The sequence below is a fragment of the Pan troglodytes genome, chromosome 1 (genome assembly GCF_028858775.2).
Source record: "Pan troglodytes isolate AG18354 chromosome 1, NHGRI_mPanTro3-v2.0_pri, whole genome shotgun sequence".
Lineage (NCBI taxonomy): Eukaryota > Metazoa > Chordata > Mammalia > Primates > Hominidae > Pan > Pan troglodytes.
In genome coordinates this window covers 215,879,706-215,901,952 of record NC_072398.2, presented here as the reverse complement: position 1 = coordinate 215,901,952, position 22,247 = coordinate 215,879,706, and the positions used below count along the sequence as shown (strand labels likewise).

General features: G+C 48.3%; 1 protein-coding gene across 44 annotated transcripts in view; it reads left to right on the top strand.

Annotated features, from left to right (window-relative positions):
* The window catches only part of FHAD1 (forkhead associated phosphopeptide binding domain 1), a 164,137-nt gene that overhangs the window by 68,170 nt on the left and 73,720 nt on the right, over positions 1–22,247 (top strand). For 39 of the 44 annotated variants that reach the window (XR_010148060.1, XR_010148065.1, XR_010148058.1 and 36 more), the window contains 5 exons: positions 3,784–3,907; positions 8,233–8,363; positions 12,620–12,709; positions 14,068–14,172; positions 20,691–20,798. Coding sequence is in view for 36 of the 44 variants with exons in the window: in XM_054662865.2 (XP_054518840.1) it covers positions 3,784–3,907; positions 8,233–8,363; positions 12,620–12,709; positions 14,068–14,172; positions 20,691–20,798 (558 nt within the window). In the remaining 8 variants the exon portion in view is untranslated. Of the gene's footprint in view, positions 1–718; positions 802–3,783; positions 3,908–8,232; positions 8,364–12,619; positions 12,710–14,067; positions 14,173–20,690; positions 20,799–22,247 lie in introns of those variants that run through there. The other 5 variants (XM_054662864.2, XM_054662812.2, XM_054662854.2 and 2 more) reach the window with 2 other exon arrangements.

Genomic DNA, 22,247 nt, shown 5'->3' with positions numbered 1-22,247 from the left:
CTTGATCCTTCTGTTAATTCTACCACCGAGTCATAGCCACAAGGTTTTCAGGGACAGACACTAAAAACAGACTGTGAGCGCCACCTGGTGGCCAGGTGCAGGGCACACCGTATCTGCATTGTCGGGGTCCCCCCCGACTCCCACCCTGTCATATCTTTTGATATGCCTGCAACACGATGAGATGATTAACAGGGATTCTTGCACTCCTCTTAATAACAATCACACTGGTGTTTAAGTGAGCCTAGGCAAGGCTTACAAATGCACACAAAAATACTATCAATCTACCTTCCTGGAGACAGGCAAGAGAAGCAGAAGCTAAAACGCACCGTAGAATAATCAGAGCTAGTGTCTATGTGGGGAGCCAGGCATGATCTATGTACTCTTACATGTACTAACTTATGAAAATGCTTTCAACAACCCTGAAATTACGACTGTCACCACACTTACAGAATAAAAAAATGGGACAGAATTGGTGTCCTCCCTACCTTCACGCAGAGACGGATTTTGCAGATGGCAGTCTGGCTCCTGAGTCCCTACCATGCTCCACGGCCTCAGGCTGTTAATGCTGGTTCCTAGAGCCACGTGGAAAGAACTGGAAGCAGGCAACTGAAGCCTGGATTTGGATCGTAACTCTACCACCGACTGATCCGTGCAATCCCAAGCAAGCAACCTCACCCCTCTGAGTCTTGATCTCCTCACTTGCAAAATGGGAGCTGATGTGGTTTGACTGCATCCCCACCAAATCTCAACTTGAATTGTATCCCAGAAATCCCACATGTTGTGGGAGGGACCCAGCAGGAGGTAATTGAATCATGGGGGCCAGTATTTCCTATGCTGTTCTCGTTATAGTGAATAAGTCTCATGAAATCTGATGGTTTTATCAGGGGTTTCCGCTTTTGCTTCTGCATTTTCTCTTGCCGCCGCCATGTAAGAAGTGCTTTTCGCCTCCCGCCATGATTCTGAGGCCTCCCCGGCCATGTGGAACTGTAAGTCCAATTAAATCTCTTTTTCTTCCCCATACCCATATCGGGTATGGCTTTATCAGCAGTGTGAAAACAGACTAATACAGTAAATTGGTACCAATAGAGTGGGGCATTGCTGAAAAGATACCTGAAAATGTGGAAGCAACTTTGGAACTGAGTAACAGGCAGAGGTTGGAACAGTTTGGAGGGCTCAGAAGAAGATAGGAAAATGTGGGAAAGTTTGGAACTTTCTAGAGACTTGCTGAATGGCTTTGACAAAAAGCCTGATAGCGATATGGATAATAAGGCCCAGGCTGAGGTGGTCTCCGATGGAGATGAGGAACTTGTTGGGAACTGGAGCAAAGGTGACTCTTGTTATGTTTTAGCAAAGAGAATGGTGGCATTTTGCCCCTGCCCTAAAGATTTGTGGAACTTTGAACTTGAGAGAGATAATTTAGTGTATCCAGCAGAAGAAATTTCTAAGCAGCAAAGCATTCAAAAGGTGACTTGGGTGCTGTTAAAAGCATTCCATTTTAAAAGGGAAACAGCATAAATTCAGAAAATTTGCAGCCTGATGATGGAGTAGAAAAGAAAAACCCATTTTCTGGGGGAGAAATTCAAGCCAGCTGCAGAAATTTGCATAAGTACCAAGGAGACTAATGTTAATCCCCAAGGCCATGGGGAAAATGTCTCCAGGACATGTCAGAGACCTTCACAGCAGCCCCTCCTATCACAGGCCCAGAGGCCCAGGAGGAAAAAGTGGTTTTGTGGGCCAGGCCCAGGGTCCCCATGCTGTGTGCAGCCTAGGGACTTGGTGCCCTATATCCCACCCACTCCAACCATGGCTAAAAGGGGCCAACATAGAGCTCAGGCTGTGGCTTCAGAGGGTGGAAGCCCCAAGCCTTTGCAGCTTCCACATGGTGTTGAGCCTGCAGGTGCACAGAAGTCAAGAATTGAGGTTTGGGAACCTCTGCTTAGATTTCAGAAGATGTGTGGAAATGCCTGGATGCCCATGCAGAAGTTTGCTATGGGGTCGGGGCCCTCATGGAGAACCTTTGCTAGGGCAGTGTGGAAGGGAAATGTGGGGTCAGAGCCCCCACACAGAGTCCCTACTGGGGCATTGCCTGGTGGAGTTGTGAGAAGAGGGCCCCCGTCCTCCAGACCCCAGAATGGTAGATCCACCAATGGCTTGAATCGTACTCCTGGAAAAGCCGCAGACACTCAACGCCAGCCCATGAAAGCAGCTGGGAGAGAGGTTGTACCCTGCAAAGCCACAGGGGTGGAGCTGCCCAAGACCATGGGAACCTACCTCTTGCATCAGCATAATCTGGATGTGAGACCTGGAGTCAAAAGATCATTTTGGAGCTTTAAAGTTTGACTGCCCTGCTGGATTTCAGACTTTCATGGGCCCTGTAACCCCTTTGTTTTGGCCAATTTCTCCCATTTGGAATGGCTGTATTTACCCAATACCTGTACTCCCATTGTACCTAGGAAGTAACTAGCTTGCTTTTGATTTTACAGGCTCATAGGCGGGAAGGACTTGCCTTGTCTCAGATGAGACTTTGACTTTTGGGTTAATGCTGAAATGAGTTAAGACTTTGGGGGACTATTGGGAAGGCATGGTTGGTTTTGAAATGTGAGGACATGAGATTTGGAGGGGCCAGGGGCAGAATGATATGGTTTGGCTGTGTCTCCACCAAATCTCAACTTGAATTGTATCTCCCAGAGTTCCCACACATTGTGAGAGGGACACAGGGAGAGGTAATTGAATCATGGGGGCTGGTCTTTCTCATGCTGTTCTAGTTATAGTGAATAAGTCTCACAAGATCTGATGGGTTTATCAGGGGTTTCCACTTTTGCTTTTTCCTCATTTTCTCTTGCCGCCGCCATGATTCTGAGGCCTCCCCAGCCAGTGGAACTGTAATTCCAATTAAACCTCTTTCTCTTTTTTTTTTTTTGAGACGGAGTCTCACTCTGTCACCCAGGCTGTAGTGCAGTGGCACGATCTCGGCTCACTGCAAGCTCAGCCTCCCGGGTTCACACCATTCTCCTGCCTCAGCCTCCCGAGTACCTGGGACTACAGGTGCCCGCCACCACGCCCGGCTAATTTTTTGTATTTTTAGTAGAGACAGCGTTTCACCGTGTTAGCCAAGATGGTCTTGATCTCCTGACCTCATGATCCGCCCGCCTCAGCCTCCCAAAGTGCTGGGATTACAGGCGTGAGCCACTGCGCCCGGCCTAAACCTCTTTTTCTTCCCAGTCTCGGGTATGTCTTTATCAGCAGCATGAAAACAGACTAATACGGGAGCATTCCCAGGAGCCTTCTGCGGAGAGGCCATGAGGCTCTGTTGAAGGAGTAGTGTCTGTGAGTGGGCTTTGTACTCTAGAGTGTTCTGTGAGATATAACCTATTGTTATCATTTGAGGGAATTAATTTTATAACATGCTTCCCTCTCTTGAACTTTGCTCTGTATCCAGTCAGTACTGGGCGACCTGGAACCAACAGGTGGTCTGTTTATGGCTGAGAGTCCAAAGGTCATCAGAAGGCACATTAAGGAACCAGGTATCCCCAGTGGCAGCCAGGCCTGGGCCCCTTTATGGGCACAAAGATAAGGTTCATGTTTTGATGACATAGGAAGTGGTGGTCCTTGAAGGAACAGGCCCTCCCCTGTCCCTTCCACTGGTTAAAACTAAAAAGCTTGGTTTCCCCAACACCCCAGCCAAAACTCAATCTGAATCTTTCTGTCAAGCTTGTGAGAAGTACCTGTGTGTCTCCCAGACGTGGGCCAGCCCCCCTCTGACTGTGCCACCTCCTCCCACAGATCAGTGCCCTACAGAAAGGCTACAGCCAGGTGCTGTGCCAGACCCTGTCAGAGCGGAACTCAGAAATCACATCCCTGAAGAATGAGGGTGAGAACTTAAAGAGAGACAACGCTATCACATCAGGTGAGCCCTTGGAGTCGGGCCTGGGAGCTGCCACTCCCGCACCCGTTGTTCTTGGCCACAGCAGACATCACCAATCAACCACATACTTTTTGTTACTGAACTTGGCTGCAGCCTCAGAGTTCTTCGCAGCAGCCCTTTAGGCAGTTCCTGTCCATGAATCTGAGTTCGCCCTCAGAGGTTTATGTGCCATCCAGTTCCTAGCATAGGGCCTGGTTTGGAGTGAGCCCTTGATAAATATTTGAGCAAATGTTATCTCTTAGCTAAAAGGCCTGCTGAGCATGGACCTCACCAGGGAACACACAGGACAAGCTGCAGCTCAGGCAGTCCCATGAGCCAGTTTGCTGTGAATGCAAACTAGAATGTGGCTAAAATGGGGTTGCCAATTTAAGGCACCCAGCCTCTTACCCATCTCACACTGGTGCTCTTGGGCCGGAGCGAAAGCATTTTGCTAATTGAGAGGTAGCTGGATACTCAAGAACTTGGGTGGGCAAGGGGGCAGCCAACTCATGGCCCACCCTTGCCAGGCACAGCTGTTTCTTAGCCTGGATTCATTCATTCATTCATTCATTCATTCAGCACATTTATGGAGCAGCTGCTAGACGCCAGGCACTGTTCTAGGCACTGGGGAGAGAGAGCCCTGAGCAGTCAAGATCCCTCTGCCCCTCTGCTCATGGGGCTTACACTTGGGAGAGGATGACAGACAATAAGAAGTAAAAAGATAAATGAACAAGCCCATACCAGAGAGAGATCAGTGCTCCAGAGGAAATAAAGCTGGACACCGTGGTGGGGAAGCACTCAGGGGGTGAAGTGAAGGAGAATAGCTTAGTGCAAGCTTGTCCAGCCCACGACCTGCGGGCCACATATGGCCCAGGACAGCTTTGAATGAGGCTCGACACAAATTCCTCAACTTTCCTAAAACATTATGAGATTTTTTTTTTTTTTAGCGATTTTTTTTTTAGCTCATCAGTTATTATTAGTGTGAGTGTATTTTACGCGTGGCCCAAGACCCTTCTTCTTCTTCCAGTGTGGCTCAGGGAAGCCAAAAGATTGGACACCCCTGGCTTAGTGCCTGGGCAGGGATATCTCTGAGGAGGTGGGAGGGGCTGTCGGGAGGCCCCTGGGAACGGTATGCTGGGCAGAGAGCACAGGTGCAAAGGCCCCGAGGCTGGACCAAGCCACGGTGTTGGATCAACTGCCGGCGAGTGTGGCTGGAGTCAGGGAACAAGGGGCTATGGGACCTGGTGGGGTCAGGGGGGAGGCAGGGCCACATTACATGGGAGGGGTTCAGGTTTTCTTCTGAGTGTGATGGGACACGTTAGGGTTTTTAAGGCAGAGAATGGCATGTCTCGAGACCTGCAGATGATAGGGCCATGGACAGAGAAAGGGGGAAGAGAGAAAAGCAGGTGGTGGAGAGGGAATGAGTCCAGGTTGGGCATATTGCTCCTAAAGTCCCCCCTGCACAGCAGGAAACATGCCCGTGGCTGTGAAAGCAGAGCGTAGAGTTGAGTCAGACACAATCGCTGTCTCTGCAGGACCCAGGCCGCCTGGCCGTGGCTTTCCGTCTGCCTCACTCTGCAGTCCCCCTCCCCACTCCAGGCTTCTACCTCTGTTCTTCCCTAACATGGAATGTTCTTGGATACTTGTGAGCCCTATGGGCAGGGCTGCTCTGGGCACCAGGCATCCCAGGGGGATCTCGCTGGGCCCTGCCCTCCTCCCCAGCGTCTGTCCCTCACACCCCATCCACGCTGCAAGCCTGTCTCAGACACCACTCCTCTAATCAAGGAGTCAGACAGACCTGGGCTCAGGTATGGCCTGGGATGGGCTACACTCTCACGGCCCCAACTGTGGTCCCTGGACCAGCAGCATCAGCATCACCTGGATCCTTGTGAGAAACTGGGAATTTCAGGCCCCACTCCTGACCTTCCGATCAGAATCTTCATTTTCACAAGCCTCCCGGCTGCTGCGTGTGCACACTTCAGCTCGAGAAGCACTGGGCCGGGTTACGCTGCAGTGACAAACAGTCCCCCAAGTCTCGGTGGCTCACAATAGACAGGTTCAGCTCCTGCTTCCACCCTGAGCCCATCATGGGTCAGTAGGGGCTTTGGTCATTGTGGCCACACAGTGACCCAGGCTCACAGAAGCCATCACAGCACATCACAAACCCCATCTTCCACAGCAAGAGAGGCAGATGGAGGAACAAGGTGCGGATTTCCTCACCTGCCTGAAACAACTCAAACAAACAAACAAAAACCAAACAAACAGAAAAAAATGTCTGAAATAATGGTTTCCATCTATTGGCCCCAAGAAGCATGTGACGATGATCTGGGAGGGAGTGGAAACAAACAAGATGAAATCTACGATTGCCCCCGGCTGGCTTGCGCTGGAGAGAGTTTCCAGACCACAGCAGGGAGGGGAAGCCAGACAGAGCCCAGTGGTCAGCCCGACTTGAGGAGATGGAGGTGGAGAAGCCAGCACAGCTTGAGTTTGCTGGGTGGCGTGCCAGGCGGGAGGGGGCTGCACGGAGAGCACCCCGGAGATCTCAGAGGGTCCCCCTCAAGTCTTCAGCAGAGTCAGGTGTGATGAGCACGTGCATGTGGGCAGGGAAGGAACCACCCAGGAGGAGCAGAGGGAACCATCTCGAAGCCCACGTAGGCCTGAGAGTAGCTCACTTTCCCACCATCCAGAATGGGGCAACCTTGCACTACACAGGGCATCTGGTAGAGACTCAAGCCAAATTCATTCTAGAGAAAAGGTCACTCTGGTCCCGCCTCACAAAGCATGCAGGCAAGCCCCAGAGAGAGCAGTCTGTTTCCAAGGAACTTAACTGTGTCCCTGGACGAAGCTCATTTTTACAATGAAATTCTGAATCATGTTGTTCTTTATTACACATCCTTGATTGTGCAATAAAGATTGATTCTTGATTGATACCCACCAATAAAACTAGGATGAATGTTTTTCTAAGAAAAGGACCGTATGAGATAACCCAATACCACTGCATTATGCACCCTTCTTCTCACTTTTTCTCAATGTGATAATACAATAATATATTGCCTATCTGCTGTCACATAAGTTATCCCAAAAAAGCAACAAATATGTTTATCTTACCCGGTTTCTGTGGTTCAGGAACTTGGGAGTGACTTAGTCTGGCTCAGGGTCTCTCACGAGGTTGCAGGAGCTACTGCTGTCATGTCATCTAAAGCCCGACTAGGGCTCGAGGATCCCCTTCTGGAATGACTCACTCACATGGCTGTTGGCTGGAGGCCTCAGTTCCTCACCATGTGTGTCCTTCCCTAGGGCTGCTTGAGTGTCCTCACAACATGGCGGTTGGCTTTCCCCAGACTGAGTGATCCAAGGAGAGCAAAAAAGAAACCACAACATCTTTGATGATTCACCCTGGGAAGTCACATTCACCACTTCCACAGTGCCATATGAGCTACACACGTCAGCCCTATTCAGGTGGGAGGGGGCTACACGAGGCCAGGTATTCTAACAGGCAGGGATCATGGGGGCCATTTTGCAAGCTGGCTACCACATATAGTTGTGGGTGGCAGGGAATAAACACTATGTGTTAGCCACTCTACTATGTTCTTTATACAACTCTGTAGATACAATGAGAGGTTAAATAACTTGTTCAGACCACTAAGCTAGGCTGGGCATTGTGGCTCACATCTGTAATCCCAGCACTTTGGGAGACAGAGGCTGGTGGATTGCTTCAGCCTGGGAGTTTGAGACCCGCCTGGGCAACATGGGCAAAACTCCATGTCTACAAAAAATACAAAAATTAGCCAGGCATAGTGGCACGTACCTGTAGTCCCAGCTACTTGGGAGGCCAAGGCAGGAGGATCGCCTGAGTCCAGGAGGTCGAGGCTGCAGTGAACCATGATCATGCCACTGCACTCCAGCCTGGGTGACAGAGTAAGACCCTGTCTCAAGAAAAAAGACGACTGAGCTAGTAAGTGCTAGAGATGGTTTCCAAACTCAGATGAGTGTGAATCAACACGTCCCTTGCTGCCACAGGCCCATGTCGTGGCCCCTCCTGGTCCCTCTCTCTGCTGAGCCTTTGTTCCCAGGCAGGGCCGTTGCTCACAGCACCCCGACAGATGTTTCCTGTCTCCAGCAACACGCACTGACTGACCTCTCCTTCTCACTGGGACCTTGAACAAATGATGTGCAGTGGATATTGGTCTCAACCCCATTCAAGCTCCTGGGATCCTTGGAGACACCTCCCTTCTCAGTGCCAGGCTCGTCACAAACTGGTTGACAGCGGCAGCGATGACAGTCATCCTCACTGCCTCTTTGACCTCTGCGAGTCTTCTTTTTTACAGGGATGGTGTCATCTTTGCAAAAAGACATGTTAGCAAAGGATGAGCAAGTTCAACAACTAAAGGAAGAGGTCAGTCACCTAAAAAGCCAGAACAAGGACAAGGACCACCAGCTGGAAGCCCTTGGCTCTAGAGTGAGTAAGGATGACTGCGTCACCTTGTAGCCATCGGGTGAAAAGCAGCTAAAGTGAAGTCACGTGATATGCTTGTTTCATTCACCCTGGGCCCTTAGTTTAAATTTCATTCCTTCCTCTCACACCATTGTGCTGGGGGCGGGGTGGTGGGGGGGGGGGCATTGGGGGCAAAACATGAAATGCCTACCTAGAAAAACTAAAACAGCTGGCCACATTCTTTGCACCTTTTCAAAGATCGGCGTGCACGTGCCCCGGAATAAGCAAGATGTAGCTTCAACTCCAGGAAACATTTTCTGATGCCCATTATAAATGAGTTTGGTTAATTCCAGCAGTAAATGCACCTCTCAGCTTGGCTATTTCCATGGCAAGGCTTAATATTAAAGCAGAATAGAATCACTGCATGCAAAAGAGGACACGGTGGGCTTCCCCTCATCCCAGTAACCACTGGTTTGCACAGTCACCTTCGAAGCAGAATGTTTGCAGGCCCAAGTGCAGTTAGACAGTCTTTCATTTCTTCCCTTAGACTTTAGTGTGGGTAAGAATATTCTGTGTGGAGTGAACCTGGTAGGCAAGTCAAGAGCTGTTTAAAAGTAATTTTGAGGCCAGGCCCAGTGGCTAATGCCTGTAATCCCAGCACTTTTGGGAGGCCGAGGCTGGTGGATCACACGAGATCAGGAGTTTGAGGCCAGCCTGGCCAACATGGTGAAAATCTGTCTCTGCTAAAAATAGCAAAAATTAGCCAGGCGCCTGTAATCCCAGCTACTCGGGAGGCTGAGGCAGGAGAATAGCTTGAACCTGGGAGGCAGAAATTGCAGTGAGCTGAGATCACGCCATTGCACTCCAGCCTGGGCAACAAGAGTGAAACTCTGTCTCAAATAATAATAATAACTATTTGCCAAATTTACCTCAATGCTCTGACTTTAGAATCCTGAACCTATAGGATTTCTCAGTATTTGTGAGATGTGTCTGTTTCAGTGAGTCAAGGTAAAACCTAACAGCTTTCATCTCAGGTGTGCCTGAAGAGTTCGCCAAGTCTGCAAGGGCACCCAGGCAGGGTGGATCTGGGGGTCCAAGGATGAAGCAGCAGTAGTGACCTCTGGCTCTGACTGCAGTGCCCCAACTGGAGCTGGGGAAAGGCAGGACAGGAGCCCCGGGGGCACACAGACCAGGGTCGGAGCCCAGAGTGGGCTTTTGTTATAACTGATGTGGCCTCCCCTTTGTCATCAGCGAAATGGGAACAACAAAATCAGTTTTGAGAAGTGAGAGGCCGGTTTGCATTGTGCGCTTCCGCCTCTGTGGCTGGTTAGCCCGCCTCGCCAAGTCCTCTGCATCCGTCCCCTGAGCAGGGTCACCGCCTGGATTACATGTGTTGTCACTGTTTCAGGTGTGTGGGTATGTGGGTGTGGGTGTGAGGATGTATGTGGGTGTGTGGGAGGGTGTGTGAGGGTGTGGATGTGTGTGGGTGTGTGGGAGGGTGTGTGAGGGTGTGGATGTGTGTGGGTGTGTGGGAGGGTGTGTGAGGGTGAGGATGTGTGTGGATGTATGTGGGTGTGTGGGAGGGTGTGTGAGGGTGTGGATGTGTGTGGATGTGTGTGGGTGTGTGGGAGGGTGTGTGAGGGTGTGGATGTGTGTGGGTAGTGGGGGGTGTGGGGGTGTGGAGATGTATGAGTGTGGGTATGTGAGAGGGTGTGTGTGGGGTGTGTATGGGTGTGTAAGCATAGGGGGTGTATGGGTGTGAGCGTGGGGTGTGTATGGGTGTGTAAGCATAGGGGGTGTATGGGTGTGAGCGTGGGGGGAGTATGGGTGTGTGGGGTGTGTGTGGATTTGTGGGTGAGGGTGTTGGGGGGAAGGGTGTGTGGGGTGTGGATGTGTGTAGGTGTGTGGGGGTGTATGTGAGGGTGCATGTGGGTGTGGGTGAGGGTGTGTGTATAGCTGTGTGGGTGTGGTGTGGGGGTGTGAGTGTGTGGGGGGTGTAGGTGTGTAGGTATGTGTGGGTGTGGGTGTATGTGGGTGTGGAGGTGTGTGGGGGGTGTATGGGTGTGTGTGGGTGTGGTGGGGTGTATGGGTGTGTGTGGGGGTGTGGATGTGTGTAGGTGTGTGGGTGAGTGTATGAGTATAGGTGTGTGTGGGTGTGGTGTGGGGGTGTATGGATGTGGGGGGTGTGGATGTGTATAGGTGTGAATGGGTGTGTGGGTGTGGTGCGGGGGTGTATGTGGTGTGCGGGTGTATGGCTGTGTGGGGGTGCGGATGTGTGTAGGTGAGTGGGTGAGTGTATGAGTGTGGGTGTGTGGGGAGTGATGTGCTGTGGGGGTGTATGGGTGTGTGGGGGTGCGGATGTGTGTAGGTGAGTGTGTGGGTGAGAGTGTGGGTGTGTGGGGAGTGATGTGTGGGGGTGTATGGGTGTGTGGGGGTGTGGATGTGTGTAGCTGTGTATGGGGCTGTGTGTGGGTGTGATGTGTGCGGGTGTATGGGTGTGTGGGGTTGTGGATGTGTGTAGGTGAGTGTGTGGGTGAGTGTAATGTATGAGTGTGTATGGGAGTATGGGTGTGTGTAGGTGTGTGGGGGTGTATGAGTGTGTGGGGGGTGTGGATGTGTGTAAGTGTGTATGGGTGTGTGTGGATATGGGTAGGTGTGTGTGTGAGTGTGGTGTGGGGGTGTATGGGTGTGTGGGGGTGTGGATGTGTGTAGGTGAGTGGGTGAGGGTGCGTGTGGGGTGCATGGGGCGTGTGGATGTGTGGGTGTGGAGGCGTGGTGTGGGGGTGCGTGTGGGGTGTGTGGGGTGTGTGGATGTGTGTCGGGGCTGTAGAGCTGATGTTAGGTGGGAGAAATAGGGAGAAACAGCAGCTCCGGGGCTCTTCTGCCCACGAAGTGCATTTGGGTTACTTGTGTCCCCATTTCCCTTCCCCGTTGACCTTGGAACAGGTCTGCCTTCTTCTCCAGGCCGCACCTGGCGTTCATCAGCACGTGGGCTCCTCGTGACCAAGGGTATTGCTCATGTGAACATCCGAATGACTGTCTTTATTTTTCAAATTACATGTGCTGTGTTAATTTTAGAATAAAAAGTAGATAAAACTGGAGAGCAAAATTAAAGAAAGAAGAGAAATGCCACCGCCAAGAAATCTATGTCAGTACTTGAGTGCATATTCCTTCTGTTTTGTTTCTAAAATTACCTGGAAAAAATATATCTGTAACAGATATATAACAACAAATTTACACTATATACGTTTTTTAAACTTTAAACAATTACTGTTTCCCCACATGGATAAGAGCTTTTCTCATGGGTCTTTAAAGCTCCATGACATTCTCTTGTCTGTGCACAATGGAATCAAACAGCCCCGGGTTATCGGACACGGGTGTTTCCTTTTTTTTTTTTTTTTTTTTTGAGACGGAGTCTCGCTCTGTCGCTCAGGCTGGAGTGCAGTGGCGCGATCTCAGCTCACTGCAAGCTCTGCCTCCCGGGTTCACGCCATTCTCCTGCCTCAGCCTCCCAAGTAGCTGGGACTACAGGCGCCCGCCACCACACCTGGCTAATTTTTTTGTATTTTTAGTAGAGACAGGGTTTCATCGTGTTAGCCAGGGTGGTCTCAATCTCCTGACCTCATGATCCGCCCACCTTGGCCTCCCAAAGTGCTGGGATTACAGGTGCGAGCCACCGCGCCCAGCCGGGTATTTCCTTTTTGTTCACTATGGCTAACAATACTCTCAAAAACATCCCTGAACCTACAGACTTGCTGATTTGCCAGGCCATTGTCCTTATACATTCCTAAAGCAGAATTTCTGGGTCAAAAAGGAGGCCCATTATTTATGTTCTTAATGCCCGTTGCCAAATTGCCCTCCAGAACGGCTGTTCCATTTTCACCGCCGCTCCCAGGGCAGTGGTGTCTTGGAGGAGTGAATTGCATGAAGCACTGAGAGCCGTCCAGGCTCGCTAGTGGCCCTCCAAGGACATCCGTGTTTATTCCTCAGCACAGACTCTCCAAAGCTGGATTTTCCTTATGGTTTAGATTGCTGGCTTTTGAAGATGAGAGTAGTGGCTTTATTCCTCTGATTTCCTGAGTGGAGAAGCAGGAACAGCTTTGGGATCCTGTGTGCCCGTCAGACACCATGGGATGCCTTTTGGGATCTCAGTGGGTGACTGGATGGAAACAGCAGGAAATGCTCTCAGGGGCTCACATGGGGCCTTGGAGCCCCTCCTTCCCCCGACAACCCTACCTGGCCAATGTTGGCCTCTTTCTGTGTTGCCCTTTTCTCCACAGTGCTCGGTGCTAAAGGAAGAGTTAAAACAGGAAGATGCTCACAGGGAGCTCAGGGAAGCCCAGGAGAAAGAGTTAAAATTCTGCAGAACCGTGAGTTGAGCTTCCTCCTTCGTAGGTACCACCAGAAAAAACAGAGTTTGACCTTGAGGTTCTTGGTGGGATCCTGGGCCATCACTAAGCATGAAGCTCTGGGGCTCTGTGCTTGCTTGTTTAACATAGTCTCATTGCTCTTTGATCTGCTGCTTCTGCAAGAAAGAGATGGGTGAAGGGGCCCCAGGATTCCCTGGGCAGTTGGCTCTAGCTCCCTCAAGGGTTTCCCCTGGGGCCAGGTTGGGGTTGAGACCGGATACAGGGACAGGAGGCTGGCCAGCTGGCCACCACATGGTCCCTTGCCCCACCCCTGACCTGTGACTCCCAAACATGTATTCCACTGTCCCAAGTTTTATCCTAGCCACAGGCACCATTGTTGACACTTCCTGAAGTATTTTTATTTAAACACAACTATTTAACACCCACTTATAAAAACAAAACAAGGCAGTGGCTCACACCTGTAATCCTAGCACTTTGGGAGGCCAAGGTGGGTGGATTGCCTGAGCTCAGAGGTTCTAGACCAGCCTGGGGAACACGGTGAAACCCCGTCTCTACTAAAATGCAAAAAAATTAGCTGGGCATGGTGGCGGGTGCCTGTAATCCCAGTTGCTTGCTTGGGAGGCTGAGGCAGGAGAATTGCTCGAACCCGGGAGGCAGAGGTTGTAGCGAGCCGAGATCGTGCTATTGCACTCCAGCCTGGGCAACAGAGCGAGACTCCGTCTCAAAAAAAGAAAAAGTTATTTGCCTTATGTAGAAGGTAACCATAAAAATAAATACAATGAAAATAGGACCATTAAAAGTCAAAGGAGGTGTATTCCTCACGCCCTCCGAATCCACCCTGCACATCACCAGGTGTGCGTTTTCCACTCGTTGGGAAGCTCAGCTTCTCCAACTTGCTCTTCCCCACGCCAGCGCCATTCCTCCAGGCCAGGAACATTTTACTCTCTGCCTAAACAAAAAAGAAAAAACATTTCATTGTTCCGTTCTTCCAGACCTTGCCTGTTGAGTCTTCCAAACAGTTGGCCCTTTAGATTGAACTCAAAAATATACCCCAAGAGCAGGGTTTCAAGTGAGTTGATGGGTGTCCTGTAGTCCTTAATCCAGGAGTTGTACTGACTTCCAAAAGAAACTAATTTCCTTTATCCAGAACTTTTAATATATCAGTTGGAAAATAAAGTCTGTTTTGCTGAGAGATGTAAAACCTTCCTCCAGGAGAAGGAATTAAACAAGCTGATACCAGACAAGGTTTCCACCTTAATGGATGGGATGCCAGGGGATGATGAGGGCTCAGACCTCTCAGCCAAGAAGGCAGCTCCTGCCCCCATCAGGGAGGTTCACTCTTGTTGAAACTTTTTCAGCAAATCCAAGACATGGAGAAAGAAATGAAGAAGCTTAGGGCGGAGCTGAGGAAGAGTTGTACTGAACAAAGCGTGATCTCTAGGACTCTGAGAGAAAAAAGCAAGGTACGTAGTGGACAACAGGCCCAGAGAGCGGTGTGGGCGGTAGCTCCCCACTTATCATCCCTGTTAGTCCTCTAAGTGGCCTATGCTGGTATTAACCCTTCTTACAGCTGAGAAAACTGAGGCTCACACAGGGACAGGGACCAGGTTCACTGCATAAAGTAGTTGTGGCAGGACTTGAACCCAGGTTGGTCTGACTCCAAGGCCCCTGTGAGTAACCCCACTACTCCTCACTGCCTTCTAAAACTGTTTCTTGCTTTTTGGTAATGAGACCCACCTCTGGCCTCCCAATCCCAGTTTTGAGTTTAGTGTTGCTTAATTATTTTAATGTCCCTTCCCATCATGGGAAAAAAAATTGTATTGCATACTCCAGACCTGCGCTATCCATAACAGTAGCCACTAACCGCGCATGGCTATTTACATTTAAATTAAAGCCGGTAGCTCACGCCTGTAATCCCAGCATTTTGGGAGGCTGAGGCAGATGGATCACCTGAGGTCAGGAGTTCGAGACCAGCCTGGCCAATGTGGTGAAACCCCGTCTCTACTAAAAATACAAAAATTAGCCAGATGTGGTGGCGGAGGCCTGTAATTCCAGCCACTCAGGAGGCTGAGGCAGGAGAATCACTTGAACCTGGGAGGTGGAGGTTGCAGCAAGCTGAGATCGTGCCACCGCACTCCAGCCTGGGCGACAGAGCAAGACTCCGTCTCAAAAAAAAAAAAAAATTAATTAAAAATAAATAAAACAAAACGTTGCTCCTCAGTTGCCAGCCACGTTCCAAGTGCATAGTAGCCACGTGTAGCTGGTGGCTGCTGCACTGGACAGCACAGATATGGAAATTTCCATCAGCACAGCAAGTCCTATTGTTTTAAATTAATGGTGACCTCTTTTAGCAACATAACCAATTGAAGAGTTGTATAAAAGATGCTTATGGATCACACATTTAATTTTTTTAAGTGAAAATATCTTCGAGAGTCCTGAGCAGTGTGGACAGAATCTCTTTCTTTCCATTTGAATCATCTAGTTTATTTGATTAGAAGATGGTTGTCATTGAGAAAACTAAGAATTTTTTTTTTAATAAATAAAGACAGAGCTTCACTATGTTGCCCAGGCTGGTCTTGAACTCCTGGCCTCAAGCAGTCCTCCTGCCTCAGCCTCCCAAAGTGCTGGGATTACAGGTGTGAGACACCACGCCCAACCACAACTGAGAATATTTTAAGAACAAATCTGAAAGGCAGAGGAATTCTATGTGAAGGGAGGTTCTCAGGGATGATCTGAGAAATAAAAGCAAATAATCTATTTTTCTCCAATTTTATTTAATATGAATGTGAGTATAGTCAGCAGAAGTCAAATCATTAAAACCTCGTGAGCTGAAATGTATACTACACAAGGATCACATCTTATGGATAGTATTGAAGCCTGCAAAAGTTGGCCAGACATAAGTAGACTTGGCAGAAATAATTAACACAAAATTAATATCAACAGTTAAGACTATACAAAGTAAAATTTATTTATCAATTAAAACTTAAGAGAAAAATCAAATATTCTTGTCCAGGTGCGGTAGCTCACGCCTGTAATCCCAGCACTTTGGAGGCCGAGACAGGAGGATTGCTTTAGACCAGGAGTTCAGGACCAGCCTGGCCAACACAGTGAGGCCCTGTCTACAAAAAATTAAAATAATCACTTAAAAAAATCAAATATTCTTGAAAAAGTTTAGACTTGTAAAATATAATATGGGGAAAATGGACATGGTAGAAATGAGAACTACAAAATAAAACACAGACAGACAGACCTGTGTTTGGTAAATATTTGATAGGGTCCAGAAAAACTTATGGATGAATCAAATCATAATTGTATAATTTGCCTACAAAAGAACTGATCCAGATCAAAATAATTTCAGGAGACTAAAGTGAAAATGGAAACATTTGGAAATCTGTTAAACAACTGGTTTAATGAACTTCGCTCTAGAAAATACCCTCTCAATGAAAATGAACTTGCTATGGTATATTTTTCTTTTAAATAGTTGTAGTCATGAACATGGAGTCAAAATGCTCTGTGGGCTATCAATTTTTCTCTAAACAAGGCTTTGGCTGCATTCCACAAGTCTTAGTACGTAGTATTTTCATTATTATTCAGATAAAAATATTTTCCAAATCCCTTTGTGATTTCTTCTTTCACCCATGGGTTACTATGCGGCTTATTTCCTAATTTCTAAATATATGAGGGTTTTCTGCTTACCTTTTTTGTTACTGATTTTTAGCTTAATTACACTGTGGTCAGAGAACATCTTCTGTGTAACTTCAATCTTTTGATATTAATTGAGACTTGTTTTATGGCCTGCATGTGGCCGACTGCAGTTCCACGTGCACACTTGAAAAGAATACGCATCCTGCAGTCATTGGGTTTAGTATTCTATATATGGACATTAAATGAAGCTTGCCGATAATGCTCAAAACTTAAATGCTCTTGTTGATTTTTTTTTTCTGTGTGTTTTGTCAGCCACTGAGAGAGGCATATTGTTTGAAGATCCTATCATGATTGTGGATTTGTCTGTTTCTTTTTTTAATATTGTCAATCTTTGCTTTATATATTTTGAGGCTGTGTTAGTAGATGCATATGTATTTACCATTTCATTACTTCCTATCGAATCAAATCTTTGGCCATCACAAGATGTTCCTCTTCATTGCTAGAGATGTTTTTCCTTTAAAGTCTTTGTCATTAAGGTAGCTCCATCAGATACACTAGCTTTCTTTTGATTTGAGTTTTCATAGACTATCTTTTTCATACTTTTATGTCAATCTTTATTTTACAATGTGTATCTCATGTGAACAGCACATAGGTTTTATACAGTTTGACCATCTTTGTCTTTCAGTCCAAGTATATTTAATATAATTGCTGGTATATTGGGATTTAAATTTATCTACTTGCTCAGGGCCAAGTGTACTACCTATGTTCCTTTTTCTCCCCATTCTTTCCTTCTTTTGAGTTGATGGGTTTGTTTTGTTGTTGTTTGTTTGTTTTTTGAGACAGAGTCTTGCTCTATTGCCAGGCTGGAGTGCAGTGGTGCGATCTCAGCTCACTGCAACCTCCACCTCCTGGGTTCAAGCAATTGTCCTACCTCAGCCTCCTGAGTAGCTGGGACTACAGGCGTACACCACCATGCCCAGCTAAACTTGTATTTTTAGTAGAGACAGTGTTTCACCATGTTGGCCAGGATGGTCTCCATCTCTTAACCTTGTGATCTGCCCACCTTGGCCTCCCAAAGTGCTGGGATTATAGGCGTGAGCCACAATGCCTGGGCGAGTTGATAGTTTTTTTATCATTCCCTTTTCCCCTGTACTAGCTTGGAAATGTTCTCTCTTTTACTTTTCTTTTAGTAATCATAAGACAATAGCATGCATTCGTGACTTATCAAAATCTAATATTTAGTGAGTTTTTAACTCTTACTATTTTAGTGGTTATTCTAAATTTTACAATATGCATTTTCAACTTACCAAAATTTAATATTCATTAATAATTATGTCCTTCTTCTTAACACAATGACTTAGAGATTGACACTTTAACTTCGCTTACCCCATCCAGACTTATATGCCATTGTTATCATTTTCTAAACTTCTCTCTATATTTGAAACTCCAAAAGACATTATTAATATTTTTCTATAGTCAACATCCATATCTTCACATTACTATTATGTGTTTTCTACATTTCTGATCATCCATCTAGATCATTTTTCTTCAGCGTGAAGAACATCCTTTAGTGTTTTCCTTCAGCATGGCTCTGCTGGTGTCATATTCTCTCAGGAGTGTGTGTACATTTGTGTGTGCAAGCACGTGTGTGCATATGTGTGATTGTGCATGTTTGCATGCACATGTGTGCATGCATGTGTGTGCATGTGTGTGTGCATGTGTATGTGTCTGAAAATTTCTATATCCTTCATTCATGAAACATATTTTGACTGCGTATTGAATTCTGCACTGGCAATTGTTTTCTTTCAGCACATTATAGATGACAGTAAGTCTATCATTCCATTGTCTTTTGGCTTCATTTGTTTCTATTTAGAAGTAACCTATAACCTAACTATTGCACCATTGTATAATCTTTTTGTATTCTGGATTTTTTTAAATGTTTCTTTTCCTTTGATTTACAGCAGTTTTATTAGGATGTATCTAGGTGTGAATTCATTTTTATTTATCTTATTGGGGTTCGTATGGGCTTCTTGAATCTTTGGCTTGCTGTTTTTCATTAGTTTTGGAGTGTGGGCTGTGTACTACCTAGGCAGTGGGGAGCTACTGAGGCTTTTGAACAGGGAACTAATATGTTTAAATTTGTGATTAATAATAATGGTGAAAATGATAGCCACAATTTTGCATGGACTCAGCATTTTGCCAAACATTTCATCTCTTTTCATCCTCACAACTCTGACCTAGAAATTATTATGCCCATTTTATTATTTTTTTAATATATTGGAGCTTTTCAAGATGCCTGTTTTACAGATGAGGGAGTCAAAGCATAGAGTCAAGTCACTACCCAAAGGCACACAGTCAGTAAGTGGCAAAGCCAAGATTGGGGGAAGCCAGGCCTGTCTGACTCCAGTTACTGTGGCACAGCCACTAGCCACGTGTGGCCATTTAGGTGAAATTAAATATAATGTAAAATTCAGTCACTCAGTCACATGAGCCACACTTCAAGTGCTCAATAGCCAGATGTGGCCAGTGTCCACCCTATTTGACAGTATGGAGTTAGAGCACTTCATCATTGCAGAAAGTTCTACCAGACAGTGCTGCCCCACCACTTGGTAACCCTCTCACAGGACCATGAAGGATGTTCTGGAAGGAAATAAATAACAGGCAAGGAGGCGTCACGGCCAAAGGTGCTCAGGGCCTAGCCTGAGACCATGTGTATTAGTCCGTTTTCACACCGCTGTTAAAGACACACCCGAAACTGGGAAGAAAAAGAGGTTTAATTGGACTTACAGTTCCACATGGCTAGGGAGGCCTCAGAATCATGGCGGGAGGCGAAAGGCACTTCTTACATGGCAGTGGCAAGGGAAAAATAAGGAAGAAACAAAAGTGGAAACCCCTGATAAACCCATCAATTTCGTGAGACTTATTCACCATCAGGAGAACAGCACGGGAAAGTCCCGCCCCCATGATTCAGTTACCTCCCCCTGGGTCCCGCCCACAACACTTGGGAATTCTGGGAGATACAATTCAAGTTGAGATTTGGGTGGAGACACAGCCAAACCCTATCACCATGCACAGGGGAGGAGCTCAATAAATAAATCTCTGACAGCTGGTGCCAAAGGCCTGCTGTGTGGCAGTGATATGAGGAACAGGACTGCCAGAGCTGGGGCTGGGGGCGGGGAGGCCAGTCATTGAGAGGAGGAGCCAGAACAGAGCCCAGGACAGCCTCTGCTTTCGCAGCATTTGAAAAACGTCCGCCGAAACAGAAGCTGGGGTATGTTTACACCTGAGAGGATGTAAGTGAGGAAACTGAGGCCCAGCGAGCTTAGCCAGCCTTCCCGGGAAACAGCTCGCTGGGGACTGGCTGCACCCTGCCACTCAGAAGAAAGCTTTACAGGTTGCTCTGGGTGTTTTACATAAAATCTGTGTGACCCCTCTCTAGCCCCCTAATAAACCACTTGTGAGGCTGTTTCAGAACAAAATCCTCTCATCTAGGAGAGTATGTCTCATTTCCTGCAAGTGCCTGAGCCCTGGCTCAGCAGATGCCCAAAATGTTCATGGTTCAGACATGAACTGAGCAGCCGCAGGGTCCTGTAATGGCCAGCAGAGGGCAGCACCGAACACGCCCAAGCTCACCTCGAGTTGCCCATTACTCGAGCAAGCGGGGGAAAATGGGCAAGTTTCCCCACTTTAAACGCCTTCTTTTGCAGGCTACAATTCTTTACTAGTCATTGCTTAGCGAGTCTCCCAGAGCAGTTTCCCTTGGTAAGTGTGCTAGAAGTGGTAGCAATGAACAGTTACAATAATAAACCCAGCAGTTAACATTTACCAAGTGCCCACGATGGGCGGCAGTTCCTTATGGTGTTAGGATGACTCTGTATAGTGGCTACTGTCATCCACTTGTTCTAGGTCACAACATCTAACACACTTATAGAGCCCTTACGAAGCGCTGTCACTATTCCAAACTTTTTTAAATCCCCACAATAACTCTGCGAAGAGGGAACTAGTATCACCCCATTTGACAGATAAGGACACTGAATCACAGAGCAGTGAAATGACTTTGCTGAGGTCATACAGCTTGTTAGGGACCGGGCTGGGATTAGAGCCTGGGGTAGGACAAATATTGAGCCCAGGGTGCAGAGCCCAGCCCTTTCCCCCAACGGACAGTGCCCCCCGAGCCTGCCTCCACCCCGCGCACGCCTGTGACCCCTGCCACATGGGCTGCAGCTGTGCCTACCCCTCTGGGACCCCCCACGGCCATTAGACATCCTAGAGGAATCTCCCCAGAGTGCATTATGATCACATTAGCAGCAAGTACTCGCTTTCATCGTCATTTCAGGTTGAAGAGAAGCTTCAGGAGGATTCCAGAAGGAAATTGCTTCAGCTGCAAGAAATGGGGAACAGAGAGAGCCTCATTAAAATCAATTTGGAGAGGGCAGTAGGTCAGGTAGGCGTGTTCCAGAGCCCCCCTCATTGGCCCACGCTCTCCAATGATTGCACCCAAGCAGCCAGTGGGGGTGAGAGAGGAGGACGCCCAAGGTAGAAAGACAGACGTGCGTTAATTCTCCCATTTATCTCATGAGCAGAGGCTGTCTGCAGCTCCCCACCCCCATGGACATCGCTAAACAGGTTTCTGCTGCTGGGAGGCCTCCCACTCGAATAGTTTATGATGACCCGAGACCCGGACCAGGCAGCCAATCCCGGCTCGATGCCTGCCCCCAGTTAACCGAGCTCCTTGCCCCCAGTGGTGTTTCTAGCATTTTCTCCCTAATGTTTTCAGTCCTGACATTTACCACAATCTTTCTTCCCCTTGGGCCCCAGCAGACATTACAGACAGTGTCTATAAGGAAATGCCACTTTTCTTAATAAGGTAAAACCCTGGAGTGTCCAAAGTGCATGCTGGATGGAGAAGCTCCCGGCTGTGGGTGAGCCACTCCGACCTGGTCTGGAGGTGCTGTTTCTTTGATGCTGTGGCCTGAAATCGCCGGTGGCCCTTCCTGGCAAATGTGACACAGTCGTGGGGGCCGGAATGTGCAGACGAAAGTTTACCAAAAGCTAAGGGAAAGCAAACAGGAAACCAAGATGGGAGGGCATATGACCCTCAGGAATGTGGTCCCCCAGGGGCAGCCCACCCTAGATTCCTCCACAGGGGTCCCTCTCCTGGAAACCATGACTCCAGGGGATCCACAGAATGGTTTGCGCGCACACATGTGTGTGTGTGTGTGTGTGTGTATTACTGGGAAGGAGGGCCCCCCATGTCTCCCACTGGGTTCTCAGGAGGGTCTGTGAACTACCAAGAAAGGCTAAAAGCCAGGATCTCTCAAACCACCCAGCTCAGCTCCCAAAGCCCTTCCATTTTCTACCATCCAAGCCTTACCGGGCAGTGTGACCAGGCCTTTGTCCCTGTACCCTAAAATTCAAATATTCACCACTGTAACCGCCAGCACCATTTCTCCTGTGGGGGCGCCAGCCCCTTATCAAGGGCAGAGAACCTGCCCGTCTGGGCCTCTCCCTGTGCACATTGGCTACCCCCAATCTTCCCCCTAACACATACCTGATTTGAGGGTCTGACCCATGCTCCTTGCCCAAGGGCCAAGGTTCTTGTTATAGCTCTGGGCAGAGGTCATCCGGGAGGAGCCCTGGAGGTCCTGAGACTGCTCCAGGTCTAGACTTGAGAGAAAGGACAAGCCCTCTCTCTGCCTCCCAGTGCCTTCCCTCTCCTGTATCTCCAAGGCCCTGCTCCCTGTCCAATAGTCTGCCCTTCCCCAGCCAAGTGACCCCAGGCCCGAGGCCATGTCTAAGATGACCTCTCCCTCCCAATGGCCCTGGGCAGCCATTCCTGTGGGGAGCCCCTGATGGCAATGGGGGACCATCATTCACAGGGCTTCCTCTACAC